The sequence below is a fragment of the Balaenoptera physalus genome (genome assembly GCF_965194825.1).
Source record: "Balaenoptera physalus genome assembly, chromosome: 16".
Taxonomy (NCBI): domain Eukaryota; kingdom Metazoa; phylum Chordata; class Mammalia; order Artiodactyla; family Balaenopteridae; genus Balaenoptera; species Balaenoptera physalus.
This window is the reverse complement of record NC_138898.1, coordinates 71,279,274-71,301,850: the sequence shown is the minus strand read 5'-3', so window position 1 is coordinate 71,301,850 and position 22,577 is coordinate 71,279,274. Positions and strand designations below refer to the sequence as shown.

At 41.8% G+C, this 22,577-nt stretch overlaps 2 protein-coding genes across 6 annotated transcripts in view; both read right to left on the bottom strand.

The window, feature by feature from the left end:
• OTOA (otoancorin) overlaps positions 1 to 21,739 on the bottom strand; it is a 96,726-nt gene extending 74,987 nt beyond the window's left edge. The window contains exons 1-6 of one of the 2 annotated variants that reach the window (XM_082430959.1): positions 15,715 to 21,739; positions 4,706 to 4,800; positions 4,331 to 4,359; positions 4,209 to 4,239; positions 4,066 to 4,093; positions 2,482 to 2,569 (exon numbers count right to left, since the gene is read on the bottom strand). In XM_082430959.1, coding sequence (XP_082287085.1) covers positions 2,482 to 2,569; positions 4,066 to 4,093; positions 4,209 to 4,239; positions 4,331 to 4,359; positions 4,706 to 4,796 — 267 coding nt within the window. In that variant the 5' untranslated portion in view covers positions 4,797 to 4,800; positions 15,715 to 21,739. The other variant, XM_082430958.1, reaches the window with a different exon arrangement.
• Positions 21,740 to 21,869: 130 nt separating this feature from the next.
• METTL9 (methyltransferase 9, His-X-His N1(pi)-histidine) overlaps positions 21,870 to 22,577 on the bottom strand; it is a 43,555-nt gene continuing 42,847 nt past the window's right edge. For 3 of the 4 annotated variants that reach the window (XM_082431102.1, XM_082431106.1, XM_082431105.1), the window contains one exon: positions 21,870 to 22,572. In XM_082431102.1, coding sequence (XP_082287228.1) covers positions 22,367 to 22,572 — 206 coding nt within the window. In that variant the 3' untranslated portion in view covers positions 21,870 to 22,366. The remainder of the gene's footprint in view (positions 22,573 to 22,577) is intronic. The other variant, XM_082431103.1, reaches the window with a different exon arrangement.

Below are 22,577 nucleotides of genomic sequence, written 5' to 3'. Positions count from 1 at the left end.
GCCTGCCTGGTCCCTGCAGGTGACTGAGGTTTCAAGTCCAGGGCAGCTGGCCTCTACCCAGAAAGTTTACTACTTCCAGATGCGCACTGCTCAAACCCTCTCCCATGCTCCAAGCCCCCAGCACAGGAGCAAAATTCAGGCAGCATGAACTCCCCGTGGCACCCCCTCCAGGGTGAGAAGCAGAGGTCAACAGCCTCTCCTGAAAGAGATTTCCTCTGCTATCTGGGGAATTCTTTTCTAAATCTTCCTTAAATAGAGGTGCTCTAGAAAGGCAGCATAGTGTGACATCATGGACCAAAGGTGAGCTCTAGCACCAGATAACCTGTGTGCAAATCCCCACCTTGCCACTTACTAGTTGTACGGCCTCGGGCAAGTTCCTTAACTAGGATTGTTAGATAAAATACAAGATGCCCAGTTAGATTTGACTTGCAGGTAAACGAATAATTTTTTAGCATAAGTATATCCCAAATATTGCATGGGACATACTTACACTAAAAAATGTATTTGTTGATCATCTGCAAGTCAAATTTAACTGGGAAACCTGTATTTTTATTTGATAAATGGGCAACAGTATCTCTGGGTCTCAGTTTTCTCAGCTGAAAGGTAGGGACAATAGTCAAACTTACTACGTAAGTAAGAATTAATCCTAGGTCATGAGGAGTAAATGATTATGTAAAGTGTTCTCAATAAGTGCCAGCCATCATTCTCTTCCCTGAATGAGTTGAATAATTGTTTACTCAATGTCTCTCCCCTTAGAATGAAAGGCCCACGTGGGTAGTAATGTGACTGCCTGTTCTCCTGAGTCTCCAGTGTCTAGAACTGTGCCTGGCAGAGAATAGAGGCTGGATAAGTAGATACTAAATGAATATACAAATAGGAAGAGAGGTAGTATAGCTCCTAATCAGGTTAAATTATACATATTTTATGAGAAATCCTACTGCTAGAGAGAAAGAGGCAGGCATCACTTCTCTTTAGATTGCACAAATGAACAGGGCAAAGAAAGCAGATGCCATGAGGCCACAAGCCACCTCCACCTAGTGGGTGTCCTGGTAAATGGATAACAACCAGGCTTCTGAGTGTCATTCTCACATGAATGTTGGTTGACACTATCATCTTCATTATAAAGTAAAAACCGAAACAACAAAGACGTATGTCAGAATTTCATTCGTCAATGACATGACTTCTTTGACTTCTTTGCTGAATCAAATAATAGTCTTTGAAATCTGAAAGAATGTTGTCTCAATTTTCTGTGCTATTCACAGTGTATTGGTAAAGGCAAGACAAAATGCCCTGGGCTACTGATTATGCTAATGAGGCACATGCTGGCCAATTCACCGCAGTCCCCACCATGCCCTATTGTTCCCCAAGGCAAATATCCACTGCCATCCATTTACATGTTTGTGCTACTGTTTTTCTTCCAGTAGAGTTAAAAGGGAAGAAAAATATTTCTTGGACCCATGATTGAGAGACTGATAATTATACCCAAAGGTCCACTCTCTTGTAATTATTTTGGGAACAGAATTCCACAAGTTTTAGCTGGGTACATGGTCTCTCATCTTGCTCCTCTGCAGTAAGATGTGACTGTGGACTGTGAGCCAATAAAACGTGAGCAGGAAGAAGTGTGCAACCTGCAGGTCACATCCTTAAAGAGAAGCTGCTCAGCCTTCACTTCCTCTTTCCCACCACACCCTCCCTGGGCTGGAGAATGGATGTGCTATTTCAATCATGTGGGCAACCACTCGCTAGATGATGACAAAGCAACAAGACAGAAGGAACCCAGGCCCCTCGATGGCCTTTTGAAGTAGAGCTGTCTCTCCTCTCTGGACCTCCCACCTAGCCCTGGACTATTATATGAGATAGAAATAAACTAAACTGTTTGAGCTGCTGTAATCTATGGTCTCTTTGTTAGAGTAGCTCAGCCTATACTCTAATACCGGTCCGTGACCTTGGACCACTACCGGTCTGTGGCCTGACAGGAACCAGGCCGCACAGCAGGAGGTGAGCGGCGGGCAAGCAGGCAAAGCTTCATCTGTATTTACAGCCGCTCTCCATCACTCGCATTACCGCCTGAGCTCCGCCTCCTGCCAGCATTGTGGTGAGTTCTATACTTATTTCATTATATATTACAATGTAATAATAACAGAAATAAAGTGCACGATAAATGTAATGCACTTGAATCATCCCGAAATCATCCCCCTGATCCCAATCCATGGAAAAACTGTCTTCCATGAAACCGGTCCCTGGTGCCAAAAAGGCTGGAGACCGCCGCTCTAATATGCCATGTCTCCATCAAAAGTGGAAAAATGAAAGAGAGACAAAGGAGCTTATATCATGTTTCAGAAAACACTGGACAGAACACGTTTCTTTGTGGAAGTGAAGACTAGCTCTCCACCTAGCCCCCTTCTCTGACTTACCTGGTCCCTGAGTTTGCAACCCTTGAGCACTGAGAGGGGAACATAGGGACGGGTCTCAGATACACACCTGCAGGCTGGGGATGGTGAAGGCAACGTTCCGTGAATTCAAATAGGCCAGGACTCTGCGGGACAGGTCTGCCGTCCACACGTGGGAGCTTCAGTCGAAGACAGACGGGACAAGGTCATGGTGACAGGCCCGCCTAGGATGAGCAGTCCCCCTACTGGCTGAGTGCTCAGGGGACCGAGGTTCAGAAATGACAATGAACATGGGCCGGGATGCTAGGCACTCTGTGCTTAGAGGTAGGAGATGTGATTCCTTGGCACAGTGAGGGGCAGTTTCCAATTCTAGGAATCAGCCTGCATACCAGTCTCTCAAAGACAATGATCAATTTGGAGCTGTGTGCTATACTCTAAATCCCATAACAATCCACTCAGATTAATAATCCAAACAGACTGACTTGAAAAGGTGTCCTGACTATATTAAGTTTAAAAAACAGATGCTTTGTATACCATGAGAGGCTGGAATAGGACTGTAGGCTCAAAACCTGGGTTTGAATCCTGGCTCTACCACTGAACGGTATGGCCTTAGGCAGTTTACTGAATTTTCCTGTGCCTTGCTTTCCCTTTCTATGTAATACAGCTAACAACTGTGAGAATTAAACTTGTCCACACATGGAAAGCGCTTAAAACATTGCCCAACACATAGAGAATGCACAACTTCACTCATAAAAGCCAAAAATTGGAAACAACTCAAATATCCAACAACAGGTGAAATGTTAAACAGATGGTATATCCATTCAATGGAATGCCACTCATCCAGACAAAGGGAATGAGTTGGACTTTTGCTTTCAGCTGTGATGGAATAATTGGCAGTAGATAAATCTTCCTGCCTTAAACAATTAGAAGGCCTTTTATAATCACATTTTTTATAGATACATAGATAGATGGATAGACAGATAGATAAAAAATTTTAACCTGAAAGAATATATCCAAAACTATCAACTGGAGTTACCTTAGGGAAAAGACTGTTTATGGGGATCTTGTACTTTAATATAATTGAGTGTCCCTGTCATGGGGTCCCAAGGCTCCCATTTCTCCGTCATAATACTTGTTATGTTAGAATTATCTGTTAATATTTGTCTTTCCACAAGACTACCTAGTGCCCTGCTCCACATCCCTGGTATCTAACACCAGCCTGTACACAGAATATAAAGTGACAGTGAGAGCAAAGTAACAGTGAGCCCTGGAGCCAGGCTGTTGGATACTCACCCCAGCTCCACCATTTCCCAGCTCTGTGACCTTAAATCACCTCCCTGGGCCTCAGTTTCATTATTCTGTCCACTGGGGTAACAATAGGGCCTACTTGGGTGGGAGGAGGGGGAGGCTTGGGAAGATTACATGTGTTTCTATGCATAAAAGCACTTAGAATAGTACCTGCTACATAGTAAGCAGTCAGTAAATGTTAGCTCTTGTGCTAGAGCAGAGGGGGCCAAAACTGTGTTGAACAAATGTATCTATTCTAAAACACTTGTGCATTGGGTGATATTTTTTGTAATGAGTACATTTTACTTTTTATGGTTAAGAGACTTCCATTAAGAATTTTTATTAAAAATCTATTCCATCCCTTCCCCTCCCCTTTAGGATGAGTTACCTTTGAAACTGTATGAGATCCAGCAATGCTACAATGGAAATAAAATGAAAAGACAACTTAAAAAGGAATCATTCCAGAGAGATCATAGGCACATTCTGTTTGAAATTCTTAGAAGCAACAAGCAGGGACAGTGGGGACATTACCATTCAGGTAGCTTCCGTCTATTATTTCTTCCTAAAAGGCAAAGAGATAACGTCGAGTATAACATCCGAAAGTTGGCAGCTCCAGTACAGAGAATGTTGTTTAAAATAAAATAGATACTCACCGCCATTTTTTGCAACAATGGAGGCAAATCTGCAACAAAGCCATTGAACGTATAAATAGAACTGAACTGGATGACCCTCAAAAATACAAATGTCTATTAAGAAAAGAGCCCCCGAAAAGGTTACTCGTGAAGGAAATTTTTAGTGAATTTTAATTATACTTGTGCCCGTATGTGCCAGTGTGAAAAAACCTTGGTTTGAAAAACCCTTTCAGAATGTTCCTGAAAATTCTACACTTACGTGGGTATACACACACACACAGGCACGCACACATCCCAAAACACTTTGCGGCATCATGTACCTAAATTGATCTAACCCCACTCCGTTCCCTAAGATGTGTGGAAACCATGACAGATGATTCCTCCCTCAGGACTTACCCTGCCGGGAATCTGGAACTCCATGACTTGCCACTCCATGGCTCAGAAAAAGGAACAGCAAAAGAGAGTATGTCCTAGGTTCCTGAGACATTCTCCTGTAGTTAATTCAAGCATAGAAAAATTCAGGTTTGATTCAGGTTGTATCTGTAAATATATTTAGGAACATTCAGAAGACAAAAGGGGAAAAAATAGACCCAGAATTCCTTGAGGTGTTTGTTTTTTTTTTATTTTAAATTCCATCCACTTTGCTTCATCTAAACCCTATGCTAGTATAAGACACAATCGTCTCTCTCCTCAATCTACAATGGCCTGTTTATATTCTGACATCTACCTCTCATTCCCCTCAATCAAACAAAGAGCAGCAGTTAAAAGCATGGATTCTGTTATATCTGACAAAGGACATATCTAGAATATGAAAAGAACTCTAACAATTCAGTAAGCAGAAGATAAACAAGGCAATAGGGAAAAAATATAAACTTAAACTTCATTTTAAAAAAAATACATTTATGGCCAATAAGCACATAAAAGCTTATCGACATCATTAGTTACCAGGAACGTGCAAACTGAACACTTATGAGGTACTGTAACTGAGCTGGACCGTATGGAGCCTTCCCAGAACAGACCCACACTCCCCTCCGCCTGCCTCTTGTCTGTAGAAAGACTTTAGCCTCCTAGGCCTTCCCCAAGTTCCAAAGAATAAATTTAACCAGGGAAGTGAGAAAACGCATAAAAAGGAAAACAGTCAAGCAAGACAAAATAATAATACTTTAGCCATTAAAGTCAAGGACCTTTAGCTCCTCCTCCAGGACTGTGGAAAATATTCTGAGCCACGTCCTTTGAGCTGTTTTGCAGATACTGAAACCCCCACCAGGTGGAAGAAGTAAACTTCTGCTGCCCACAAGCATGTGGGCCACAGACCGGTTATAACCAGAAGGTTAATGATGTTGACTCCCAATTACCACCAACCAATCAGAAGAATGTCCATGAGCTGATCACACACCCCCAAACCCCCCTCCTTCACCCTGTCTTGAAAAACCTTTCCCTGAAAGACTTTGGGGATTGGGGGGCCTTTTGAGCACTAGCTCCCTGGACTCCTTGCTTGGTGCCCTGCAATAAATGCTGCACTTTCCTTCACCAAAACCCAGGGTCAATAGATTGGCTTTACTGCATGCGGGCAAGCGGACCCCAGTTTGACGTGGTAACAAATTCACTACATACACACTAGAATGGCTAAAAGTTAAAAAGACTAACAACACCAAGTGTTGACGATGATGGGGGCAGCAGGAACTCTTATACATTGCTGATACGGCCACTCTGGAAAACCATTTGGCCGCGTCTTATAAAGTTAAGTATACAATACTCTATGATCCAGGAATTCTGCCCCTAGGTATTTACCTAAGAGAAATTAAAACATACGTCCATACAAAGATTTGTAGAGTTCCATTCCAAAAATTGGAAACAACTCAAATGTTCAACAACAGATGAAAAGTTAAACAAATACGGTATATCCATTCAATGGACTACCACTCATCAATAAATAAGGAATGAGTTGGACTTCTGCTTCCAGCTATGACGGAGTAATTGGCAGTAGATAAACTCTCTTGCCTTAAACAATTAGAAAACAAACAAAACATGAAACAAAGGTTTTCAGACCTTGGACAACAGGTAGGACAAGACTGAGATCCCTGAGAGAAGGGAAACTGTGAGATAATAGAAAATATATATTGGTTTCTGCCCCCAGTTCCTGGAACAGGGCCCCTAAGTCCCTTGTAATTTCCTAAATGATAAGAGCGCTAGGAGGATCTCTTGTTCTAATATTTGGTTTCTGACTCATCCCTGACACAGGGATCCTAAACCCTTGTAAATTCTTAAGTGATAAGAGTACTAGGAGCGGTACAGCCACTCTGGAGAACAGTATGGAGCTTCCTTAAAAAACTAAAAATAGAGCTACTATATGATCCAGCAATCCCACTCCTGGGCATATATCCGGAGAAAACCATAATTTGAAAATATACATGCACCCCAATGTTCCTAGCAGCACTCTTCACAATAGCCAAGACATGGACGCAACCTAAATGTCCATCAACAGAGAAATGGATAAAGAAGATGTGGTACATACATACAATGGAATATTACTCAGCCATAAAAAAGAATGAAATAATGCCATTTGGAGCAACATGGATGGACCTAGAGATTGTCATACTGAGTGAAGTAAGTCAGAGAGAGAAAGACAAATATCATATGATATCGCTTATATGTGGGCTCTAAAAAAAAAGGCTACAAATGAACTTATCTACAAAACAGAAATAGAGGGACTTCCCTGGTGGCACAGTGGTTAAGAATCTGCCTGCCAATGCAGGGGACACGGGTTCGAGCCCTGGTCCAGGAAGATCCCACATGCTGCAGAGCAACTAAGCCCGTGAGCCACAACTACTGAGCCTGCCCTCTAAAGCCCATGAGCCACAACTACTGAGCCCACGTGCCACAACTACTGAAGCGAGCGCACCTAGAGCCCGTGCTCCACAGTGAAAGAAGTCACCGCAGTGAGAAGCCCGCGCACCGCAACAAAGAGTAGCCCCCGCTCGCCACAACTAGAGAAAGCCCGCACGCAGCAACGAAGACCCAACGCAGCCAAAAATAAATAAAATAAACAAATTTAAAAAAAACAATACAGAAATAGAGTTACAGATGTAGAACATAAACTTATGGTTACCAGGGGATAAGGTGAGGGAGGGATAAATTGGAAGACTGAGACTGACAGGTACACACTACTATATATAAAATAGATAACTAATAAGGACCTACTGTATAGTGCAGGGAGTTCCACTCAATACTCTGTAATGGCCTACATGGGAAAAGAATCTAAAAAAGAGTGGATATATGTATATGTATAACAGATTCACTTTGCTATACACCTGAAACTAACACAACATTATAAATCAACTATAACCCAATAAAACTTTTTTTAAAAAAGAGCACTAGGAGTATCTCTTGTTCTAATGAGGCAACTCTGGGTGGGCTCTTGGATGGAGACTGGTCACCAGAGAGACCAAGCCATGATTAGAAGCTTGGGATTTTCGGCCCCACCCTCCCATCTTCCAGAGAGGGGAGAGGGCTGAAAATGGAGTTAATAACTAATTATGCCTATGTGAGGAAGCCTCCAATAATAGGGGTTTCAGAGAGCTTCCAGGCTGACGAACACATTCACATCAGGGGGGTGACACACCCCAACTCCTTGGGGACAGACGCTCTTGCACCTGAGACCCTCCCAGACCTCATCTTATGTGTCTCCTCATCTGGCTATTCATCTGCATCTTTTATCATATCCTTTAATAAACTGGTAAATGTAAGTTAAGTGTTTCCCTGAGTTCTGTGAGCTGCTCTAGCAAATTAATTGAACCTGAGGAGGTGGTCATGGGAACCTCTGATTTGTAGCCAAATCAGACAGAAGTTGTGGGTAACTTGGAGACCTGCTACCTGAGATTGGTGTCTGAAGTGGGATGGGAGAAGTCTTGAGGGACTGAGCCCTTAACCTGTGGGACCTGAGGCTACCTCCAGGTAGACAGTGTCAGAGTTAAGTTGAATTGTAGGACACCCAGCTGGTGTCACAGAATCACTTGGTATAAGGAAAATCCTCCACATGTTTGGTGACCAGGAGGGTCAGAAGTGATGTGTTCTGTGTTGAGTGTCTTGAGTGAGTAGTAAAGGAGACATGCAGGTAAAAGGCTTATAGGAAGAGAACAAAGAAGGAGGGGGAGAACTGGGGTTTTCCTTACTTAGGAGGGAAAGCTGAGCTTTTTCTGTAAGTGCCCCTGCTCGCTGCCTGGGGTCTCTAGACCACAGCACCAGAAGGAGAATCCCAACAGAGCTGAGGAGACAGAGTAGGAGTTTAGGGAAATCAAGGCAACTAGAATCCACAGGGAAGATTACTTGAGGAGGGAGTTGCACAGAGAGAAAGTTCTAGAGATTTGAACAAGGGTCCCTTGAGTCTTAGGCTGAATATTGGTCTGTCTATGCCTATACATGTAAGAAACCACCTGAAGCTGAAGAAAGAGCCACCAGTAATAAGCAGAGCAATCCCTGGAGTTCACACAGGGTGGAGAATAATTCCCAACTACCAGTGGAAAACCTCCAAATACATGGCGCATTAAGGACAGTTCTCAGTGAAGTATTGCCTCAGTAATGGACTGAATTAGCCCTAAAGTCTGCCCTGGACCTACCCTAACAAAGCTTAAAAGCAAGCCTTGAAAGAATCAAGTTGATTCTAAATAACTAGACTGCATCCTAGAACAAAACCCAACAATATTTAAAGGAGTGTCACAAAATCCAGAAATGTAAATCCAAAATGTCCAGCATCCAATTAAAAATTGAATATATGGCTGGTTACCATAGAAAAAAACCCAGTCCACAGAAAGAGATCCAGAAATGACACAGAAGATCAAATTAGTAGACCGGATGACTATTATAAATATATTCTGTAAGTTCAAGAAGGTAGAGAAAAGCATAAATATGTAAAAGAGAGACATGGAAGATAAAAAAAAAACTCAGGAAAAGGAATAAACTGATTTATGCAACAACATGGATGAACCTCAAAAACATTATGTCAAACAAAAGAAGCCAATCACAAAAGAGCACATATTGTATGATTTCATATATATGAAACTCCATGATAGGCAAAATAATCTACAGTGACAGAAAACAACTAAGTTGCCTGGGACTCTGCTGGGTGCAGCGGGAGGAATTTATTGCAAAAGAACACAAGGGAACTTTGGGGGCGACATTTCTATACCTTGATTTTGGTGGTTGTTACACAGGTACATACGTTTATTGAATCTCATCAAACTCTACACTTTAAATGGTTGCATTTTATTGTAATATAAATTATACCTCACAGAAGTTGATTTCAAAAGAGAAAGGAAAAGCATGGACTGTGGAGCAGGACTGCCTGGATCGAATCTCATCTCTGCTACTTAGTAGCTGTGTGATGTTGGACAAGTTACTGAATCTCTCTGTGCTTCCATTTCCTCATCTGTAAGATGTGGTTAATAAATGGTACCTACCTCATAGTGTCATATGAGGATAAAATGAGTTAATGAAGTAAATCATTTAGGACAATGCTTGGCATGAAGAAAGCTCTACATATGGGTCTATTAAATAAACAAATAAGCCAGACTGATGTTTTCAAAATTCAACTCATGGGAGAGTCTGGAGAAAGAATGTTCCAGAAAAAGGGAATCAGAAGTGCAAAGGCCTTGACATTAAGAATGCAATTTACATGTGCAATAAATCACATGAGGATGAGAGCAGTAGATGAGGTTAGGTCATCATTAGCAACTTGACTTTTACTTGGAGGGAGATGGGAGCCACTGAAGAGATATTAATTAGCACAAGAGTAAGAGCCGTGCTCTGACTTTTAAAAAACTGGCTCCATAACACCAATTGCTGTGTTGAGAATAACCTGCAGGGGGACAACGGCTAAAGCAGAGAGAGCAGTAAGAGATGATAATGATGACTTAGTCACTGATGGCAATGAGGGTGGTGACATGTGGTTGGGGGTATTTTGAAGGTGCAGCCAATAGACCGAATGTGAGGAATAAAAGAAAGAGAAGTCACAGACACCTCCAAGGATTTGGGCCTGAGCATCTAGAGAGGTGGGAAATGGGAAAAACCATAGGAGTTGCAGGTTTGGGGGAGAGGCCCTGGAGCTCAGATGTGGACAAGCTAAGCTTGAGAAGACTATTAATTGTCCGAGTGGAGAAAGCAAGTAGGCAGTTTGGTGTTTGAGCCTGCAGTTAGCGGACAGCTCCAGACTGGAGCTATCTATGCAGAGCAGTCAGCATATACTTGAACCCAGGACACTGGATAAGATCACCAAGAAAGTGAGCGTAGGGAGACGTGGGTAAGTTTTAAGGACTGAGACCCAAGCATTCCTTTGTTAAAATGTTAGGTAGACCAGGTGCAATCAGCAAACTCAAGACTGTAGGAAACTCCCCAGAATAAACCACCTAGTTTCTTCAGCAAATATACTGCAAAGAGACAGACAGAAATAGACACAGACACACACACACAGAGGAAGGAACTACTAACTTAAAAAACTTAAGAGATATAACAATTACTTGTAGCATACAGACTTTATTTGGATCCTGATTCAAGCAAACTGTAAAAAACAAAGACTGTGGGACAACTGGGGAAATTTGCACCTCGACTGGTTATCTGAAGATTTTAAAGAAATACTGTTGATAACAGAAATGTGGTTATATTTTTAAAGGAGTACTTATCTTTTAAAGGAGGGATGTTGGTTCACAAACTGGCCCCCATACCGGGAGGGTAAGGGGAGACTGAGGCAGATTGGTAGGGGTCAGGTGTAATAAGCAAGGAAACTTACTTACAATGCCTGTCTTTGTTGTTGTCGTTACATATTTTAATGAGGGATTTTTTTGTTTTGTTTTGTTAATTTAATTTTTATTTTATATTGTAGAGTTGATTTACAATGTTGTGTTAGTTTCAGGTGTACAGCAAAGTGATTCAGTTATACATACACATATATCCACTCTTTTTCAGATTCTTTTCTCATAAAGGTTATTACAGAATACTGAGTAGAGTTCCCTGTGCTATACAGTAAACTTGTCTTGAGGGGCCGCAAGATCTCCACCCCGGCTCCCCAGAATCTAGAACGTTTATAGAGGCCTTAATGGAGCTCAGTCATGTATACTGTCCAGACGGTCTCAACAACACACTGCTCTCTCAAGGCTGTGTCCTTGAAAACGCTCCCACTGTGGGAATAGTGGGCAGAATGTACATTCCAAGGATGGGGGAGGGGTGAGGAGGCTCTGATTCCCAAGTCCAGCTCCAGGGTCAACAGGCGGTCACGTCCTCTCGATGACCTCCTACAAGGGGCTAGCAAACTACAACCCAAGGGCCAAATTCAAAGGTACCTGGTTTTGTGTGGCTCATGAGCTAAAAATGGTTTTTACATTTTTAAACAGTTTCGAAACATCAAAAGAACGGTATTTCTTGACACGTGAAAATTTCATGTTTGAAATTTAAACATTAGTGTCCATAAATACAGTTTTATTGGACTACAGCCATTTCATTCATTTAAGGATCGTCTATGGCTGCTTGCACACTACAATGGCAGAGCTGGGAAGTTGTAACAGGGGCTGCGTGGCCCACAAAGCCGAAAATATTTACTCTCTGTTCCTTTACTGAATAAGTTTGCCAAGCCCACTTTTAGAGCTACACTCTTATATATTTACAGAAGAAATGTGATGTTTGAGATGGCTTCAAAATAATACAGGAGGGAGGAAATAAGGATGGATGAAACAAGTTGACAACTGAACCTGGGCGATGGGTATATGAGGCCCCTTATATTCCTGTGTCTACCTTTGTATGGGTTTGAAATTTTCCACATAAATGACTTTTTAAAAGAAAAAGCAAAACAAAAAAGACTGTGTTTTTTTGGGCTTCCCTGGTGGCGCAGTGGTTAAGAATCCACCTGCCAATGCCAGGGACACGGGTTTGAGCCCTGGTCCGGGAAGATCCCACATGCGGCGGAGCAACTAAGCCCACGCACAACTACTGAGCCTGTGCTCTAGAACCCGCGAGCCACAACTACTGAGCCCAAGTGCTGCAACTACTGAAGCCTGTGTGCCTACAGCCCGTGCTCCGCAACAAGAGAAGCCACCGCAGTGAGAAGCCCGCGCACCACAACGAAGAGTAACCCCCGCTCGCCGCAACTAGAGAAAAGCCCGCGCACATCAACAAAGACCCAACACAACCAAAAATAAATAAATAAATAAATTTTAAAAATTAAAAAAAAGAGAGAGACACTGTGTTTTTTCATAAAAGATAGTGGAGAGATAAGGAGGAACTGGGAAAGGGGTGAGAGGAGTGGCCAGAGGACTGGTAGGAAAACAGGTGAGGATGGTGCCTGAGTCCCAGGCTCACTTCAGTCACAGGATGCCACCCTCTTGGGAACTTGAAGGGAACACCATAATGCACACCCATGGTTTCTTGAGATTATTAGGCGCCCCAGGACCCTCTAATACAGATTCCCCTGCTATTGCCTGGCTTGTTATGCAAATAGATTCTTTATCCCCCAAGGGGACTTCCCAACCAGCTTTGGAAACAAGTATGCTCATTTGACCGCCCAGGGCAAAAACAAACTGAAACTTTTGAAACCTCCAGACACCAAAAGCAGCGCATTCTAACAGGTTTTGAGCGAACCTGATCCCAAAGCACTTTGTAGACACATTCTGCTCCCTCCATCCCACCCCGCAGGCTGGTATGTTCAACTCTCATAACTCTTACTGGTTTGGGGGCTTTGGGGAAACTTTGGCCCTTTTTTCTCCCTTCCCTTTGGTCAGCTGCCCTGGGGCATTGGCCTCGTTCAAAATTCTCCAGTTTCCCAGACAATGAGGCTTCTTGTGCTTATTGCTACAGTCTCCCTATTAACTATACAAGGGGTTTACAATTACTGAAACAGATGCCCCACTTTCTGCTGCACATAAAGTCTTCGTTCCAACGAAACCCCAGCCCATCGCCAGGATGGGATTTGGTTTTAATTAAAAGCCCTTCGGGTCACTCTCTTTCAGGAGCTCAGCCAAGAGGATTAAAAGGACTGAGCTGGGCGATGACGATTAGGGGGTCGATAGTTTTCTCCACGCACCCCGCCCCTCTTCCCACCTAAAGGCCCTCTCCCAGCAGATGGGTGAAAATCAGGCAAGCAAGGACTGCTCTGAAGGAACTCAAAATGAAACCAGCAACAATAACCACAAACCTGAAATTAACATGGTTTCCTAAAAAACTTCGTGCTTTTGGATGAGCAGGGAGGATTCAGCTTTAAGACCCAGAAAGGTGCAGGCAATACAGGATGAGCTGGTCACCCAAGGCATGAGAGACATTTCATCTTCCATGAAACTTGCAAAGATGCTGGGATATTCCCCCAATGCTGGGGCATCCCATCCCAGACACAAACCAACAATTCAAAAGTACATGAAGTTTTACTGTCTGCAAAGCAGCTCCATTTAAGGTCTGTATCATGGATACATACATACGGACCTACAGATACTAACTTGGAGATTTTCTCCCAAAAACAAAAATCAAAACAACCACAAGACTATTTTCATTACTATGAATGCAAAGTGGGCTAACTTGTCTGGTTTGTAGAATACCAGGCTATTTGAACTGGATTTGGATTTTATTTCAAACCATGGTGTTAGAACTGCCCGGCTCACAAGGGTTGTAGAACTCAAGGGAATAGGAGCTCTCTGGACTGGAGGCATCAGGCCTAAGTGCTGGTCCCAGCTCTGTCCCTGATAGCGAGACTAGGGACAGTCATTCCCCTTCCTCTCTTTTAGTCTCAGGAGAGCAAAATGGAAGGCCTGGGATTCTGTGATAAAAGAAGAGACAGGAGGATGCTGGTCTCACTGGGCATCTTCCATCTGCCGGACCAATTCATTTACTCAATCCACCAGCCCTGAAGGTTTACTTCACTTGGTCTCGCAGATGAGTTCCGTGGACATGCAGAGGTCACAGAGCAAGCAAATGGCAGGACTCCCTAGTAATCATAATTGTAGCAACCGCTGAATGAGAGAGAACAAAGCACGTGCCCCTCTATGCACATTGCCTCTCTTAGTCCTTGCAGAATCTTTGAGGCAAATATTACTGTTATTTCTATTTCACAGACGAGGCAACGGGTTCTAAAACGTCCAGTGATCTGCCCGAGGTCACACAGCTAGTAGGTGGCAGGGCCAGGTCCCAAACCCAGAGCTAAATGATTCCAAACACATACTAGCTCTGCTCTCCAGCCTCTGCTCAGCAACCCTGAACCTAAAACTCCAGGTGGCAGATGCCACCTCAGGGATAGAAGCCCCCGTTTTCATTTAAACCACCCATTACTAGCTGTGTGCTCTTCAACAAATTCCTTGACCTCTCTGAGCTTGCATTTCCTCCTCTGTCCCATGGGGATGGCAATAGTACCTCCCTCCGAAAGACTGTTAAAAACATTTTTAAAGTTCATCAATTTATGCAATGCAGAGTCGGTACCATGCTCTACCTGAATACTCTCATTTCTTGCTCGCAAAAGCCATGAGATAAAATATGTAAACTATGCAAAGAACTTTCCTTATATGTAAAATATGTAAAAACAACTGAGCCCAGCGTGGGACATATAAACACTCGATGAATAGTAGCTATTATTATTACTGATGCTATTGTTGTTGCTCCTGGTATTATCATGACAAACTTGTTGCCGTCACTGCTGTTCTTTTTTTCTTCTTATTATTATTACTATTATTAAGCGGCTTCGGATCCCTTTCTTGGAAATTTCCTCCCCACCCCCTCCCATGACGCCCTCGCCCCCGCGAGCCCTTAAAGCCGCTGAATCCGCCATTTGTCCCCTCTCCTTTGTCTGTCACCCGCCGCCCCACGCACACCTTGTGCCCCTTCCCTGCACCGGCCCCGCGGCGACCTCCTGGCCCCCGCGCGACCCCAGCGCCTGAGCTGCGCCCGCCCGCGTCCCTGCGCCTGGCCCCGCGGGGTCCTCCCCGGCCGCCCGCGCCTCACCTGCGGTGCCCGGCTTGGCTGCTCTGAGTCCAGCGCGCGGGCGGTGGGAACCGCGCCCACCTCCCGGCGGCGGCGGCCCGAGCGGAAACCCGGGCACCGAGCGCCGCGGGGGTCACAATCCCGAAGCGTGCAAGACGCAGGCTAAAACGCGCTCTCCCTCGCCCCTCTCCGAGACAGCAGCGAGGAAGGAGACTGAAGGGCTCTCCAAACACATCCACCAATTACAATGTAGCGACTTTATTTGGATCTGAATTCAAACGAACTATTTTAAAAATGATAGGACAACTGGAGCAATGTAGTCGCTGGGTTTAATGGTTAGGTTTTTTAGGTGTGACAATTGCAGTCTGGCTCTTCTTAAAGAGTCCTTATCTTTTGCAGATGTATATTTGCAAACCTGAAATATGATGTCTGGGATTTACGTGGAAATAATGGGTGAAACAAACCGGTCATGTGTTGATACTTGCTGCAGCCTGAGCAGGGGTTATTATTATCTGTTTTCTTCTTTTTCGTGAGCTTGGAATTTTCTGTAATAAAAAGGTTTTTAAAAGAAGAAGATGAAAAGGAAGAAGAGGAAGGGAAAGGGGAAGAAGAACTGTAAAGATATTCAGACCCCTAGGTCAGTAAACGTGGCCAAATTTATATAAGGAGAAAAAAATCCTCAGAAGTAAAAAAGTTTGTGCACCAAAATATTTACTGCAGCAGCATTACATATAAATACAGAAAGAAGGGGGGGTGGCGGTAGGAAAAGATCCAACTTGAGTTCACCATTAAGGAAATGGTTACATGAACTATGCTACATCAATTTCGTGGGTTATACAGCTATTTAAATGGGTATTAATAAAGACTGTACAATAGAAACCCAAGGAAATCATTTTATATCCAAAAAAAGTCAAATATGAAGTAATATATGTATATGCACTTGTATTAAAACAGAAAGGAAATACATTGAAGTGTTAGGTTTTCATGGTGAAATTATGAATAACTGTCTTTTCTAATGAAAATATAATTGTGAACTCTAGAGATTTCCTTGCAATCCTTTACATTTAATGAAATACATCTCAATGCTTGAAATTCTTTTTTAAAATAACTTTTTTTAAAAATGTGTAATGCAAAATTACTTTGTGTAATGCAAAATTACTTTGTCAGTGGCAAAATTAGACATTCTCTTCAGAAATGGCCAACTGTACTGCTCTGTTGCTCATCTGATGGTTTTAATATAATATTTATATTATTTATAAATAGTTGTGGGACTTCCCTGGTGGCGCAGTGATTAAGAATCTGCCTGCCAATGCAGGGGACACAGGTTCGATCCCTGATCGGGGAAGATCCCACATGCCGCGGAGCAACTAAGCCCGTGCGCCACAACTACTGAGCCTGCGCTCTAGAGCCGGAGAGCCACAACTACTGAAGCCTGCGTGCCTAGAGCCCGTGCCCCGCAACAAGAGAAGCCACCGCCATGAGAAGCCCGCACACCGTGTCAAAGAGTAGACCCTGCTTGCCTCAACTAGAGAAAGCCCGCGCACAGCAACGGAGACTCAAGGCAGCCAAAAATGATAAAATAAATAAATTTATTTTAAAAATAGTTATAATATTTATCAGCACCCTCAAAAACATCCTTTTATCCCCAGGCTCCTGGTTTAATCCTTTAAACAAGAAGCTTACTCTCAAGCACTAAATGATAGAAAATGTCTTCCATCCTTTGTCAATTTTTGATTTAGAAAATAGGTGTCTATGAGTTTCACATGATTTATCTTGGAAGAATAGAAGTATCTTTTTATTGTCAAAAATTTTAATGTTAATTTGTAAATGTGTATGTGTGGGTACATATATGGATGTAAAAAAGTCTAGAAGGGCATATACCAAAATGTTAATAGTGGTGCTCTAATGATACAGGTAAAACCTACTTGCATTTTCTTCTTTACACCTGTCTGTTTTTTCTATTTTTTCTATAACAAACATGCCAAAACCAGTAGGGCTTTATGATCAGTCACAGCCACCTTATAAATAATAAATAATAAAAACAAGGTGGCAAAATCAAGTGCAGGGAAAACTTTTTTGGTCTGCTGAGTATAAAAAGGACTGCCAATGTATTCTCAAATACCTCAACTCTACCATTTGAAAAGTGTTGAGGGTTCAAAGGCATTTAAAACCCATATTCTGTATTGACTCCTGAACAGGATATAAGAAAACAGCATTTGGGCATTCTACCTGTTCTTAATTATTTTCCAGAATTTAAGAAATGCAGGTCTGTAAGACATTCCAATTTCACATGGTCATTTATTTGGGGGTGGAGAAAGGGGATCTTTACTTTTCATTTTACACTTATTGAAAGTAATTTTTAAATGGCTTTGCATCAAAAATACACTAGTATTTAATTCATGTGAATACAGCATATTGACTCTAAAATCCAGAGGGAAATCTTAAGTTCTAGTTATGTAATAATATTCTCCTAATTTTCCAAAAGTATGAAATTTCATAACTAAAAAGAAGTACTTTGGTATCAGTGGACACTGATTCCAATTCATTGATATCAATATAGATAGCAAGCTACAAAGTGCAAGTTACTAGTAAATGAAACCCAATGCTGTACAAATTGTACTATAAAAACAAATCAAAAAAAAAAAATCATCAAGGAAATGCAAAACCACTAGATACCACCTCATATCCATTGAATGGCTACTATCAAGACCAATACAAAATAACAAGTGTTAGGGAGGATATGGAGAAATTGGAACCCTTGTGCACTGTTGGTGGGAATGTAAAATGGTGCAGCCACTGTGGAAAACAATATGGCAATTCCTCAAAAAATTAAACATAGAATTACCATCTGATCCAGCAATTCCACTTCTGGGTATATACCCGAAAGAAGTGAAAACAATGACTCAGATTATTTGTACACCCATGTTCATAGCAGCATTTTGTTATTAGTCTCAATAACAAAAAGGTGGAAGTAACCCAGGTGTCCATTGACAGATGAATGGATAAGCAAAATACATACAATGGAATATTATTCAACTTTAAAAAGGGAAGAGGGACTTCCCTGGTGGTCCAGCAGTTAAGACTCCATGCTTCCACTGCAGGCGCTGTGGGTTCGATCCCTGGTCGGGGAACTAAGATCCCACATGCCGCGCAGCACAGCCCAAAAAAAAAAAAAAAAAGGGAAGAAATTCTGACACATGCTACAATATGGATGAACCTTGAGATCATTGTGCTAAGTGAAATAAGCCAGTCACGAAAGGACAAATATTGTATGATTCTACTTATATGAGTTACCTAGAATAGCCAAATTCATAGAAAGTAGAACAGCGATTGCCAGGGGCTGGGGGCGAAGAGGGAATGGGGAGTTAGTGTTTAATGGGTACAGAGTTTCAGTTTTGCAAAATGAAAAGAGTAAAAATGGATAGTGGTGATGGTTGCACAATATGAATGTACGGAATACCACTGAACTGAACACCTAAAAATGGTTAAGATGGTAAATTTCATGTGATTTTTTTTTTTTTTTTTGCTGCCCCGTGCAGCATGTGGGATCCTAGTTCCCTGACCAGGGATAGAACACGCGCCCCCTGCACTGGAAGCGCAGTGTGGTAACCACTGGACGGCCAGGGAAGTCCCCTCATGTGATTTTTACAATAAAAAATTGGAAGGAAAAGATAAATAATGGTACTGTGTCAGTAAACACTAACAATTTAAAAAGTAAGCAACTAAATGGGATGTGGTATGCTGAATTGGCTCCTAGAACAGAAAAAAGGTCATTAATGGAAAAATGGGCAAAATTGCAATAGTCAGTAGCTTACTTAATAGTAGTGTACCGATGTTAATTTCTTAGTTTAGACAAACATACCATGGCTGCTATGCAAGATAACGTTAGGGGGTTAAGGGTATACAGGAACTCTCTGTACTATCTTTGCAAGGTTTCTCCAAATCTAACATTATTCCAAAATAAAAGTTCATTTTAAAATAAAATTTTAAAAAGCAAGTGACAACTAAAATGAAGTTAGAATCAACTCCTACATAGAAGACAAAGACAATACAAATATATTAGAATTGATAAAGTAAGCAGCAAAACATATGAACACCTATATAGATAGCTACGGTAGATATGAAATTGTTTTTCTTGTGCTGTTCACTGTTGCCCAGCTATTGTCTCATCATCCACTAATTGCAAAAAGGCAGGCTGTTGAATTTTATATTGCAGTAATATTTCCTTAATGATCCTGGGTGCATTTTTTCACTTAGATCTTAGCATGGATACAGTGTGAACTTCCTTCTGCCAATTCATGATTTTCTATCTTTGGTAAGTTGTGACTTAGTGAGCATCCTGGTTGTTTCAAGTCAATTACCAGCCCAGTGTTGTGCTCAGTGGACTCCTAGGCAGTACAACTCAGCCTGGACAACCCTGGCTCAGTCCACCAGCTTCCAGCTGCAACATGGGTGCACTGGATACAAGCTTATTTGGGGGGGTACTTAGGCATCTGCACAAACATGGTAGGTCACTTTAGCCACTAGAAGCTCCTGTTGAAGGTGCTGTAGCTTTTAGGGAAAAAAGATCATGAAATACTTTTATCAGTAACCAAGCAGCAGGAAGCAATTGATGAAAGCATCTTGCTTCATTATGAGTCTATTTAAATACTATACTCAGAACTAAGTGAAAACAAAGCTTTACTCAGAAAGACGACTTGAAGCAGCTAAGTTTTACTTTATTTCCCAGCCCAGCTTCTTTTCTGTTAAAGGTCAACCATGTAAAAACTGATGCGACATTGAGAAGGGTAGAAAATACACTGTCTCTCTTAACAACTCGGCACAAGGGAGAAATGACTAAGGCTATTGTGTCTTCTTCCCTTCCCTTCCCTTCCCTGAAATCAGTAGTCTAAACACTCAAGGGGCTTACAACTGCAGGTGCAAAGAGCTTTGACTCACAGGTGCAGCTTGCATTTCCTTTCTCTGTGACCTTTAAGGTCAACTGGTTAGCTTGCTTTGACCGCAAATAGAGCTCTTCTTAATTCCTCTAGTACAACCTTAACTTGATATGAAGCACTTACACAGGAATGGTGTAGACAAGAAGGCAGTTTATTGTACTTTGGGGAGAAAAAAGAAAAAACATGACTCCATTTAGGGGAAAAAAACAGCCATTGACACTCAGTAAGCAACACTGCCATCTAGTGGAATGGTGACACACCATCAAGACTTTCAGGACAAGGCATGAAATGTGAGCGGATTTGTTGGTTTAAATTTTCACCAAAAAAACCCGCACTTTTGAGAAGCTGGCTTTCAGAGAACCTCAGATTTTAAGAAAGTATTTTTACCTTTGAAATAAATTAATGTATGTGCTTTCTCTGATTTGGGGGCTAAAGAATGAGGTGTGTGTTTTTCAAATAGGCTCTCAAATTAATTCTGGATTTCAAGGTTATGAAATACTTTGGAGCAGCCTGCCTCTTTGAACATCCGTCACTCTTGCACTCTTGTTCGGCAGTCTAAATAGCAACCCCTGATGATGACAGTTTATAAAGAAGCAAAACTCAACTACACAAGAACTACATTAAGTTTACTCATTTCCTCTATTTTTACAATCTAAGGTGCTAAGTATTTGCACTTCACTTATTTGAATTCCTGGAAAAAAGCATTAGAACACACCAATAACACTTTTGCATAAATCACATAACCCAACTCTTATGACTACACAATAACAGTGGAAGATATTGGTGTGAGGACGTGGGAATGCTGTTCTCAATGAATAATAAAGTCATTCTTCTCAAGGATTTAATTCTCCTTTATACCCAGGTGTTGCAGTAAATGTGTTGATCTGATAACTTCTATGAGCATATAACTGAGAATATTTAATGAAACACCCGGCTGACAAAAGAAATAAAGTTGTGAGAATAACATACTGTTAATAGCCACGATCTCAAATTGGCATCTCTGTTATTACTGAGATTTTAGATTCCGGGTTAAGTGCTCTGCTCTTTGTAACATGCATAACGGTTATTGATCTTGCTAATGAGTTCCTCGTTGCAACATTTCTGGATATATAGTTGGAGGCACTTGCTGATTCTAGAATGCATGAGTCTGACATGGTTTCCTCAAACCATACTCTTGGCAAACTCTAAACTCAGTTAAGGATTTCGATAAACTCAGTTAAGGATTTCGAAAGAGCCGAGTTCTGGGAAAGAGGTATACAAGTACAGAGTAAGAAGCTGAATTAAAACATTTTTAGGTTGCATTTTTGTCAGAAGACAAAACTGAATGTTTCAATGCTGAGAACCTGAGACTGTCCAGAAAAAACAAAATTCTGAATGTAGGACACAAGCTACCACAAAGTCAGAATCCAGTGTTCCGTATTTCCGAAAACAACATGAGTTAGGGAGCGAGAGTGGTCCCCGAAGTACTGTATCTGAATGAGGTTGTTCTTCTGTGGGTTCGTCTGGGTTCCTGTGTTCACCACACCTTGCAGTAACCACCCCACCCCCGTCTCAAGCCTTCCTTCACCACACATTCAAGTCGACTGCATCCTTCACATACTGCTACTATTTGGGTAGCCCTGAAGCCAAAGCAATGAAAGATGCTAGGGAAGCCTTATATTAACTCAAACATGATGCCAAAGTCATCTCCAAAAAAGTTTATTAGCATGATTAAAAACATTTTCTTGAATAATGATAGAATTTCTAAACATGAAAGAGTATCAGTGGCTATATCCTATAACCAATATTTGCAACTGGATGGACAGTTTTATTGCCAGTCTTCATTTTATTAAAAACAATCCATATTTATGGGTTCCATGTGAAGTCATGACTATTGCTTTGCCTGGGAATGAGTCCCTACTGCAATTAAGTATAAAAAATATCTTCCATAATCGGAGTGTGGCCTGCATTACTGAGTAAAGAGTTAATAAAAATCCTCAAAGAGTTGGGTTTTTGTTTTTTAAAAACATTCCTTTTACACACTACAAAGAAATAATTAGTATTTTGGCTTTTAAAATTCCTACATGATATTTAGAATGGCAGTCCCCAAAGGTCCTCCCTTCACGTAACTGAGAACGCAGACCCTCTTCCGGAGCATACATTCCTGGGGTGGACTGGGAAGACTTCAACCTCCGCGTGTTTATACTGGTTTGAGAACAAAGACAGCGTCATCCAGAACGTAGTAGTCATTGTACATGTCACCTTCACACAGGTATGGCAGTCTAGTGAAAGCTTCGATAACAAAACCAGCTTTTCTGAAAACTTCAGGCAGACTATTCACTTGTTCTTCCCAATTCTGTCCCTTGATTTCCAAAATTTCTGATGGTTTATCCCACTTGCCACCTACTAGA